The sequence below is a fragment of the Platalea leucorodia genome (assembly GCF_965183815.1).
Source record: "Platalea leucorodia genome assembly, chromosome: 3".
Classification (NCBI taxonomy): domain Eukaryota; kingdom Metazoa; phylum Chordata; class Aves; order Pelecaniformes; family Threskiornithidae; genus Platalea; species Platalea leucorodia.
In genome coordinates, this window is record NC_138825.1 from 52,806,071 (window position 1) to 52,818,391 (window position 12,321).

Consider the following 12,321-nt stretch of genomic DNA (forward strand, 5'->3'; position numbering starts at 1 on the left):
CTCTCTTTTCTTCCTATGCTATATCTGCTTTGAATGTCTCCTAACTGCCTTCTTCCCTGACTTCAGAGGTAATTGGAATCTATGTGAGTACCTCAGCTTTGTCTTTCCTGGATTATCAGAACTTTATTCTCTTTGAGTTCTTGTCATAGGCAGGGCATCTCTAGTTTCTTAAACCTTTTTTAACTTCTTGTCTGTGCACTAGACAAGTAAAAGTAATTAATTTCTGGTTCAACAGATGAAATAAAATATGAGGAGAAAGAAAGGAGAAAATACTTGTGATCAAAAATTATTTAAAGGATATTCTTTTCCTGTCAAAACCAAAAAAATACGTCATTTTGTGTAGAACCCAAATTTCCATTTGTTTACTTGTGTGTAACCACTATCCATGAAAAACTTGAGTGCTTCTTAAAATAGAGGAATTCTCTTCCAACCAGTTTTTATTAAATTCAGAGAGAGGATTTGAACCCCAGTGTTCAGGGTCTCAGGTGGATGTAGAAGATGGGACTTCTTCCATCCCTGGCATGACTTTGATCTGCTTTCATGGAATATGCATACATTCACTCTTGTGATCTGAGAAGTGGAATTCCTGGGAGCCAGTATCTGCTTCAGTGAATCTCAGTTGCACAATTTGCAACAGCATCAACTGAAAGATTTCCTTGCATCAGTTACAGTCTTGGTGGTTGTTACTTGTAGGGGAGAAAGGAATGTGGATTTGAGCTGCACAAGGGTCAGAAGGAACTGAATGTTTATCTTCAGCATTCAGTCTATTTCGACTGATCCCACAAATCTGCTGGAAGATCACGAATTTCCAATAGCTTGTAAATACGGTGCCAAGCCATACACTGTGCTTAGTCCACTTTCTTCATTGCATCATATTGCCTCTTATATATTCAGTTTAATTTCCAATACAACCTGCTCCTGTGTCCTCTCTTCTCAGTATTCTTTATTTTCTATTTTCATACTCCTCACCTTGTGCTTTCTTTCATATCATCCTGCAAACTGCAGTCTTTCCTTCCTTTCCCCCTCTCTATGCCAGTTTAATTTCATCCATGAATTGTGTTGCATTGGTCCTGTCAGGGGTTTCTTATCTAAGTATTTTCTTGAGACTGCCTCACCCAATTTTCCATGACTCTCCAAAGTCAGGCAAATTCCAGCCCTCTAGAAGGTGGTTCTCCTTCTGGTCTCCCTTGTGGTGCTCCTGTGGGAACAAGAAGGAGCTGATGCTCTGAACTTGCTCTTCCTGTCCTACCACTGGCCAGCAGAGGAGCCCAGTAATTCAGGAAAAATAAAGGGTGCTCCATGCAAAGTCATGTCAGTCTGTCTCTTTTTAATCTATATTTTAGGTGACCCTTTTGTAAGTATTTTTACTAGTCCAATGAGTATTAAGGGGTTTGTACTTTAAGTTGCTTAATTACATTATGGAACGAATTCTTTTTTTTTTGGGGGGTGGGGGGGTGGGGGGAATGCGTATAATACGTATAAATAAAGTGCTTAGTCTACATTATGGACTAATAGCCTCCACAATCTAATTTTGAAACACACAGATGGTTATTTGATTTATAGGAGCAGTAAAAACAATCTGACTCCAGAAAGTAGATTTTCTTTCCTCTGAGACCATTACATGCAGTTAAAAGAAACAAGTAATTGAATTACCTTTCAGAGATTAGAAATTTTGGCTTTACATCTAATGTTAAACTTTTGTCCAAAGTTCCCTGCGAGCCTACTACTGAGCAGATGCTTTTAGGTGTGAGGAAAAAAGGGAAAACAAAGAAAACTGTAGCCAAGGAATAAAAGCAAAATTAAAATAGCACAAAGCACATGTGCTGTGGCAGGAGACGTTGGAATAGATGATCTTTTATGGTCCCTTCCAACCCAAACCGTTCTATTATTCTATTATATTAAAGCATAACTTGCAAATTAAATAACATGGCAAGGAATCGCTGTGTTCACAAAGTGTATTTTGCAAGAGTTTTTTGCATCAAGGTGCATTTCAGTTTTGTCTTAGTATCTGAATCTCAATGTAACTGAAAAGACTCAACCTGTAGTTAAACCTGTTTTATTCCTGTGTCAGCCCAATGATTTCATTTATATTACCCTTGATTTACAACATCAAATGATTGAATTTCCACTGGTTGAAAACCCGGTATCATTCTAAGACTCAAGGGAAACCATCCCAATCTGGAAAGTGGGGATCAGGGAATAAATGGTTGCAATTATCCAACCTCTGTGTCTATGTCATACTATAATTTATAATAATTTATAAAAATCATTTCTAAAGGCCCTGACAAGTCTTTATGAGCAAAGCTTGCATGGAAGAACTTCATGATATGGTTGAAATACCATAAGTAGAGCTGGGAATTTTTTTCACTCAAAATTTTATTCCATTAAAAGGATAGATTTGGGTTGACTGGGACAATTCACAAACTGAGGGAAAAGTTCATGACAGCATGCAGTTTTCAGAGAAAAAAGAATCAGAATGTTTTATGACTACCTTGTTCATACACCTTTAGCTGTCTTAGCACTAGTGGTTTGGAGTAAATCATATTTTTAAAGCCTTTTTTTTTTTTTTCAAATAAGCATTGAAATATATGGTTCTATGGTGAATCCGGCAACTATTTACCTACCTGTATTTCTGAGGACCTTATTACAGTAGCATATAAATGCTTGACATGCTTTGCTCAAAAGCTGATTTCTAGCAGCAGTAGATGGCTGGTGATTTCTGTGTAATTTTATGCCCCCATTACCAGAGTATTTCACATCCTCATGACTATTAATGGATTTTGCCTCTTAACACTACAGTGAAATCAGCAAGTATCATTCTCCCTCTTTGCAAATGGGGAATTGATGAGAAGCATAGATTAAGTGACTTACGTGAAAACCACAGGAAGGCTGTGCTGCTGCCAGGAATTGAAATCAGGTGCCATGGATGCCAGTTCAGTCAAGTTCCCCATATATTAAACTTTGTAAGAGATTTTTCCTAAAATAATTGGTGATATTTTTCCTCCTTGTAGCATGCAGAACTGTTTTACACATGATGAGTGCATCTCTAAATCGGAGGTACATTGATAATAATTGAGTAATAGATATTATGAAATATTTTGAATGTACAGAAGAGTTAAGTTCATCTTTTAATGACAGCTCTTTATGTGTTACATGTCTAGCATAAGTTAGTTTTCTCAGTTTCAACTATAGCACTTCCACAGGGTGATTCATTCTACCTATCTTAGACTTTGCATGTAAGTCAGGATAAATTCCCTACTTGGGATCTTGTTTCTTCTCATTCAATATATTTGGAGCCTTTATGAGTTGTTTAGGTTAGATGTTTAATTTTTGAAGGGCTAAAATTGTGTGAGGTGGTTCACTGTCTAAGCTATTTAGGTACGTAAACCTTGGATTCAAAAATAGCTTAGGCCTGGTGACTTAGGAGCAAAATTATTGGAACCGAAGCACCTATTGTGGGAGTCACCTAATTTCAGGTGTCAATATCTAGCAAACTGTCTGATCTCTCTTTATAGATAACAGAACAGGGCACTCCAGGACTCAGTTCTTCTCACACTAATGTACAAATCTAAAAGAGAAAAGATGAAATGCATCATAATTCTCCTGTTAATTATAAAAGGAGTCTAAGCAACCAGTGCAACTGTAGGCATCATCACTGCCCAAATCCAAACTAAAATGAACCTTACTTTAAATCTCCAGTTGAGAATAAGAGGCAAAGGAAACCAGTGCTGGTTGTCTGCTGAAATATCCTTAAGTATCTCATCCAGGCATGTGATCAAAAATGCATCACAGGGTCCAAAGACATTTGAGGGCTTTTGAAAATTGACTTGCTTTAAGCATGTTCATTGCATCAGTACTGTGTGATATATATAGCTGTGGTATATAGGAAAAAGGCTGCTAATAATCTGTTGCTATATGCAAATAGTTAATTAATAATTCATGAGTAAGTGTGTTGGTCCTTTACAAGCCTTTTATAAATGCACCTTTAATGTAAAGTGAGTAATTTTGTTTCGGGCTCCAGAATACAGCATATAAATCCGCATATGTTATGTATGACTGTGTTACGCCAGCAAACATATATATCTTCTGCTACTACATGTTTTAGTTGGTTGCTGAGTTTTAAGTGAGCTAGTGAAAGGCACATGAAAAAAGAAACTGAAAATGACATCTCATAAATGTATCCGGACTTTGAAGGTAGAAAACAGGCTCGTAACTAGATGTCAAGATGTGCAAACGCATTTAGTAGGATCTTTCCTGTCTTCAAATTGATCATTTGTTTGGCTTTTTTAGTTTGAAAATCACCGATGACAGTGCTGTACTGATTTGGCATGAGTCCTGTGCTGAACCAGTATAAACTGTTGAATTGGTTGGACAGAATACAACGGCTTTATCCACTTTGCCAGTAGGTGGACTGGACATTTGCTTTCTGTAACTTTCTCTAACAAGACAGATTGATTCCCACCTTACCTATATTCCATTTTTGTGTATTAAAAAAAAAAAAAAAGAGAGGAGACAGGAGGAATCTCTCCATGCCCTTTTATGCTAAGTTAGTGACTGGAAAGCATATCTTTTCTTTCAGCTGAGAATTTATAATGGAAATGCTGACAGAATCTCAGCTATGGTGTCACTAGTGTTTGCCTCCATAATGAGAAGCTGCTAATAATCCCACATCCAGCACAATGTTCCCTCTTAACAGGGTAAGACAATCGCCGTCCTCACCTTCAGGTCCAGTCTCTGCCCTGAAGAAAAATTAGGTCAGCAGAGAGTTTTGCAGCTGTGGTTACCCGTATTTCTGCTCAAGGCCAGCAGAACAGCTCAGAGCACTCAGCATGTATTTAGCATGAGGATCACAAACTTTACTGAAAATTGATGGAGTCCAACATTAAATATTTATGCCATTACTCTAGGTTTGAGCATAATAATAACATAGGAAAACACCAGTTGACTTGTTGAGCCCCAGCCTCAAGGAGACTTTGCAGACATGTCTTGTACATTTCTCAAAATACTGGTATCTTCCAGATCCAAGATCCTTAATTCAGGATTTCTGCCTGCCATTCATACACTCAGTGATATTTTGAAGGCTTTCTTTCCTTTTGGATTTTGCTTTTCTTTTGAGGGGGAGTTTGGAATTTTTTTTAATTGACAAAGGTGGATACTTTCAGTTTGGTAAACTTTATTTTTTTCTGGGATGCAACACTTTCATGTCTATATATTAGAGTGTTTTAAAAAGTCATATACTATTTTTAAAAAGCCAGTGTAACATTATATGTTACGGCAACATTTGCAGAAGAATCTTTTTAAATGTACACAGAAAACATTCAGTGGACCCCTGGTCTTTGTAATTTTAAATTCTTCTTCGTATGCTTTGCATATGAGATTTTGGTCCTCTTCAGTTTTCCTTGTGAGTTTTCTTTGGAGAGGGGTGCAGATGGGGAAGACAATTTTTTGTTTGTTATCCCCTCCAAAAAAAAGGGAACAGGATTTTCATGAGCAGTTATGAGAGAAAATTTTATGAATACTGTTGTGAGTGCTATAACATAAAGTTTTGTTCCTTTAGCATACCATAAAGTCATTCTGCTTGCGGAGGAAATTCATACTACTCCCTTCTTCTCTGGCATTTTGGATTTTCCTGTTTTCTTTGGAGCTGTTAGGACCAAATGCTTTCATTTATTTCACCCTACAGTAGACCAGATTTATAGGCGAATTTGAAGCCTGGTTTACAAAGGTTATATAGCCACTAGTGTGGAACTGCACCAACGCAGAACTCTAGAGTGGATGTGATTTACATGTACGCAGCATGATTTGTACTTGCTCAGCTTAACTCCATCTGAAAGCAGGCTAAGTTAGACCAGGGAAAGTTATTGCAATAGCATCAGTCATTTTCGAGTGGGCATTTTTGTCAGTGAGGATACAGTGAGCATGTTATTTAATATTGCTGTGTGTCAGTGCCTCCATCATTAAAATGGAGGCATTTCCATAGCCTTTTAGGCTATTGGGATGGAACTAGATGAAAACTGCAGAAACTAAGAAAATTTCCTGGGAGACCCTGGAAAAAAACTACACCTAACATTGAAATAGGTGTGTATCAGAGAATTATTTTGCCAATCGGTTTCATGAAATTTATTTTGAAAATAAAGTTGGCTGGGCCATTTTTTTACAACCCTTGAGCTCTAAAACATTATACTGTACTTCTACCTGTAGATCCTTGGGGGTTTTTGTGGGTTTCTTTTCAATCTGTATACAGCATTTATCAGTATCTGTTGTTGGATTATATTTATGATGTTTACAGTAACTATTTTATAGCAATATAAGAGTTCTTGAGGTTACTTACAGAAACAGTCTAGTGGTGAAAATGATAGCTGCGAGTCAGAGAATGATGCATGTGATGTGAACTGGGGGGGAGTGACACCCCATTTAATGACACTGCAAAATTTTAGGCTTTAGACAAATAACCTGAACTTGGCATGCAAGACATCAGAACAGTTGACTTGATTATGTGGGATAGATTCGAGCTCAAAGTTTGTGGGTTTTTTTTTGTGTGCTGTTGGAAGTTTAACACCAGTCTGTTGTATTGTAGTACAACCGCTATCAGCGCTATGGGGCCGAGGAGTGCGTGCTGCAGATGGGAGGAGTGCTGTGTCCAACTCCCGGCTGTGGAGCGGGTTTGCTTCCTGAACCAGGAGTGAGGAAAATTGTATGTGAACCAGGCAATGGAATAGGCTGTGGGGTAAGAAAATACATCTTCCTACTAGTGGTGTGGGAAACAATTGATATTGTATGATGTTAGAATAAGGGGGGAAGTGGTTTTTTTTCCTTTTCGATCAGTGACCCTGAATCGCCCTTCATACCAGAGTGGGATACTGTAGCTCAATATACATTTTAAATATAGCACCATGGCTTAGGAATGATGACTTCATCGTGTAAACTATGTCCATTCCAGAATTCTTTGCTTTATTTGGTTTAAGAAGTTGCTGAGTAGATACAGTAAGAAATTGAACTGTGCAAATGACAATCCAAATGCACTTTGACTTCTTTCTCCTAGCACTCAGCAAAAACAAACAGGATCTTGAGCAAACCATTCATTATTAGTAGCACCAACTTTCTTTATAAGTCATAGAAAAAGGAGAGAGAGAGAATGACCAGTCTGTGGTGCTGTAGTGACATTGGTTATGCATTTTAAGATACATGATGAAAAGAAATACAGAAATATTTTTATTTTCTCATAAAAATTGTTTTTAAGCAGGGAGACTGCACAATTAATGGTGAATTTCTGGAAAACAAAAACAGATGACAATTGAAAATGTTTTTGTGAAGAGGTTGAATCATATGGATCAGTGATTTTTTGAGGGAAGTGAAATATGTAGAGAGAAATCTCTATATAAAACAATTTATTAAATGTTAGGTCAGAGTGACTAACTGATGTTTGTACTAAGTGACTCTTTCCATGGTCGGTATTATTACCAAATTCCATGCAGGCTACGAGAGAAGAGAAAATATCTATGTTTATAAAATATTATCATCCTCTTGCTGTTGTCTTTCTTGTGGAAAATGCACTTTTTATTGCAGTTTTGATGTTGCCCAAACTGATACCATGGAAGAATAATTGTTTGCCGAACTAGGAAGTTGCAGTAACTTGTCTTCTGTGAGTAGGTTAGCATCTGTCGACCTTGGTAAAACTTCCTATCTGTCCATGCAGTCGTGCATGTAAAACAAGGTACTCCCCAGACTCACGGAGCAGACATAGGGTTATAAAATAAAGCAGAAGGTGGGAAAGTAATAAGAAACAAGACTGAGTAAACAAAAAGAAATGCCACTGGATTAACTATTAGGGTTTGGTTAAAAAAGATAAAATCACAAATAATTTTTACTCTGCTCTCTGCCTTGACGTGATGAAAATCAAACTGTTTTACAGCTTCATTCATCATCATTCTGAATCTGCAAATGCCCTGTAAATAAAGTGTACATAGCATAAAGGATTGATGTATTGCCTGGTTTAGCAAACTGCTCTGTTTCCTTTTATGGACTTGGTGTTGTGCTTGCTAGTGACCAGATCTGCAGCTTTGAGTTTAACCTCACCCTTTGTTTTGGATTATGTGACGTCTTGAACATTAAGGGGTACAATTCACTGAGGCTGAAATGAGAAGAAAGAGGCTGGTCTGCAAGCCAAATTTTGGTAGCATTAAGGCCTTTCCTCAGAATCTGTAAAGGAACAGGGTGAAAATACATGTCTGAATCTTTCTTTGCACCCTGACAAATGATAACCTCAAGGAAGATTTGACGCAGATTTCCTGTGGTGAGGGTCCTAGCACTGAAGTCAGCTGCTGGTGAGAAAGCTGGCTGAAGGTAAGGATCCACCTGCAAGGACACCAAGACAGTTAGGAAAGCTATTTATTTCTACTCTGTTTTCTGTAGTCACTTTGAGTGTTTTCTATTCAGAAAGTTAAACTATGGTGGGTTTTTTCCTAGACAAAACCTAGCCTTTTTTAGTGTGAAGGCCTTCCACTCTTCTTTGTGGAATCCAGGAACGTCCACTTCAGAGCTCTACACATCTTTTACATACCTCCAGGGACCCAACCACTTCCCTGAGCAGCCTGTTCCAGTGCCTGACTGCCCTTTCAGTGAAGAAGCTTTTCCTAATATCCAACCTAAACCTCCCCTGCTGCAACTTGAGGCTGATTCTTCTTGTCCTATTGCTTGTTACCGGGGAGAAGAGACCGAGCCCCACCTCGCTACAACCTCCTTTCAGGTAGTTGTAGAGAGCAATAAGGTCTCCCCTCAGCCTCCTCTTCTCCAGACTAAACAACCCCAGCTCCTTCAGCCGCTCCTTGTAAGACTTGTTCTCTAGACCCTTCACCAGCTTTGCTGCCCTTCTCTGGACATGCTCCAGCACCTCAAGCTGTACTTTAGATATGCAGGGTCTCTTTTGGGGTATTTGAACCTCTGTCTTTGAGTAAAGTTCAGAGTTGATAACATATTGCTAACAGCAGAAGTTACATCTAACATCAATGGTCTGTTATTCACCCAAAAGCCCTTGTAAAGAAATAGTTGTCTACTGCACAGAAAAAACTGATGGTTCAGGTCTGAATTGCAGTATAAGGGTAGCTAACAACTGTCAAGTAGATGAGGATTTTGATTAATTGATGAAATGGATCAAGGGAGGGAGGAGGGATAGGTTTTCAAGAGAAAGTCAAGACAATAAAATGAACAGGTAACTGAGCCAGGCTAGGATACAAACATTTTGCCGTCCTCAGTTTCTTTCTCTGGTATGTGAAATGAGGAACTAGAATCTCTTTTTGCAAAGTCATTGCTATCAGTGTCAAAGCTAAATGTGAGTCTCCGAGACAGTGCTCTTAATTTGCTAAAAGGGCCTTTGAGAAAGTTAAAGATGGTGGATTTTGCTTTGTCTCAGGAAATTTGGAAACAACAATATGTGGGGCCCAGAGACAGCCTGGTAAATATCTAGACAGAATTGTACCAAAAAGGTGAGTAGAGAGGTTTAAATTTAAGCATCCCCATATGTACCCTCTGTAGTCAGGCACTGCTATCTATTCAGGCTTTCAGGCAAAGAAATAGGACAAGAAGAGAGATTTATTTTGACTTGAAAAGTAGCATGCAGATATCTTTTTAATGATTATGAATAGTCCTCACCCAAAGCCACATTGTGGTGCCACTGACTGACCTCACTCTTGCCTAATCTTTTATATTTTTTATCATTAGCCATAAACGTATTAATTGATTTACCAAGATATTACCATTATACACTGTTGTTCTACCTTCATTACTATGCATCAGACCTATGTTACTAACTTTTATTGCTCAGATATAAAATGTTGACATATTTAATATGAGAAAACAGCAACAAAACATAGAAGACAGTACATATTGTACCAGCTGGCCTGGGTACAGTAAAAGCGGTGGTAATCAAGCCATACAAAAGCTCTATGAATAAAACATTTTTGTCTTGTTTTATATTATACTGGCATATTATTTCCTACATATTAAAGAAAAGTTTGGAGTTAAAAGCAGGTTAGAATGGAACTTCAAAAGGGACTATACTACTTCTTTATTAAAAAGTATGCCTTGGTTTATACACATACAGCTCATCTGTCTTGTAAAACATCCACTGTCAATATCTTTCAGTGGGATGATAACTGACTAATGTGTGATCACATCCCAGCCCTTGCTCCACAACCGTATAAACATTTTGCAGCATGAAAGGAGGTTGTAGTGAGGTGGGGGTTGGTCTCTTCTCTCAAGTAACAAGTGATAGGACAAGAGGAAACGACCTCAAGCTGCACCAGGGGAAGTTTAGGTTGGATATTAGGAAAAACTTCTTCACGGAAAGGGTAGTCAGGCACTGGCACAGGCTGCCCAGGGAAGTGGTTGAGTCCCCATCCCTGGATGTATTTAAAAGATGTGTAGATGTGGTGCTTAGGGACATGGTTTAGTGGTGGACTTGGCAGTGCTAGGTTAACAGTTGGACTCGATGATCTTAAAGGTCTTTTCCAACCTTAACGATTCTGTGATTCTATGATTCTGTGATTCTATGAATATCAGGTGACCTGTCCCTTGGAAGGGGGTGAAATGGGAGATCGGGAGTGGTGGAGATAGAGCCTCTGTCGCTCTTTTCCCCTTGAGTTTACTCATTCCTAGCATAGTCTGTATAAGAAGAAGAATGTATTTCCAGAGATACTCTGTGGTTTGATGATCCCTTGCAGGGGGGCCTGACTCTTGAAGCTATAGCCAGGTTCATGGAGGTCCTGAGACCACTCTAAACTATCTTAAGTTCTGGGTGACAATTTAAGTGGTCTTAGGAACAAGCTGTCATAATTGATGTTTTTCTGGCCCTTTATTTGGATCCCCTAATATGAAACTCTAGTCCGCAAGTGAGTACTCAACCTTAGTGTATTAAATGTGCAATGATAAAAGAGTTTTATAGCCTTGCAAAGGGAGCACAAAATTTGGGGTTATTTCACCTCTTTTACACCATATTTACTGTTCTGTAAGCATAATGCCATTGAAGAACATCAAGATTTCACAAAAGATGTGTTCCCTTCTAGGACAGGTGAAATTTTAAGGCTGCAGACTGCAAGAGGTCCCTGAAAAATCAATAGATATAAATACCATGTCTTCCTTATAAATAGAATTCCTAGGCTGTTCTATTACATAGAACAAAATCCCTAAGGCAATTTCACTCTTCCCAGCAATTTTTTCCCATTGATTTCTTCTTGCATTCTTCTTCCATGGCTAAGGAAGCACATGTCAAAAGCAATTGCAACATATTTGTAGAATTAATAATTGTCTGCCTTTTCAGAAAGCTTAATAGAATAGAGGACACTCTAAAATAGTTACATGAGAAGTGCAATACACATTCCTGTTGTTTGCAAAGCTCTTTTTTGTGGTTAATTATCTCCTGTTGATACATTTCCTAGTATGCACGTTTCATCTTCAGTGATGTCCTTGTTAAGCACAATAATATGCATGTAGGCAAACCCTGAGTAATTGGGAAAAACACTTTGTTTTGAGGAGACAAACCTGAATTATAAAAATTCCAAGCAACAAGTGCCTATTCACTTAATTTTGATAATGCAACTGATGATTTTGTTAGTTGGGTGTGTCCTTCTAAACTTCTGGATTGGGGTTGTTTATTTTAGGTGTTTCTCTCTCTGTTGGAGTGGTATGTGAGTGCACTTATGCTCCCTCTGGGACCAGAACTAGCTCACAAATACTGGTTCAGAACTATTTCATGTATATGAAAGTGCATAGTAGTTTGTAAGAGTACCCCAGTCTAGAAGTGAAAAGCAGTTTCCGCATCTGGCAGTTATAAGTCTTTTGTTGTAAAGTTCAGCTCTAATGCAATGTACTGTCGTGATCAGCATGTACTTTCTTTGTGCAATTTCTGTCCCTCTTGTGTCTGATTTTGGCACATTATTTCATATATATTGCATGATCAAAATGTTTGAGAGTCTGACTAACCTAAAAGACTTTATTCTGCAACAGAGATGTAGGTATAAATGTTTGGTTCAAGCCGTGCTTTGCTTCTTCATTACTAGTACCAGGAAAATCTTGAACGTATATAAAGAGAAAATAGGCACCTTTTAAAATACTTCAAGATATAAAGATAGCGAAGATGAGTCGTGGTAATTCAAGACAATCTTTGAAGATATTTGCACTGAAAAAAATCTTTTTAATTTTATGATCAGATGAATAAAAGGTCATGGGTGAAGAAGGGCTGTGTGCACAATGATCTGAATTTTTGTCTCAGTTTTAAGACGGAAGTGAAGGCTGAAGCAGGAGCAGAAATAAGAGGCTCCGAGGTTT

The 12,321-nt window shown here is 38.1% G+C and overlaps 1 protein-coding gene across 1 annotated transcript in view; it reads left to right on the top strand.

Moving 5' to 3' along the window:
• Positions 1–12,321, top strand: part of PRKN (parkin RBR E3 ubiquitin protein ligase) — a gene marked incomplete at its 5' end in the record, with an annotated part of 628,924 nt that overhangs the window by 507,224 nt on the left and 109,379 nt on the right. Inside the window, 1 exon segment of the mRNA XM_082305465.1 lies at positions 6,578–6,727. Within this exon segment, the coding sequence (XP_082161591.1) occupies positions 6,578–6,727 (150 nt within the window).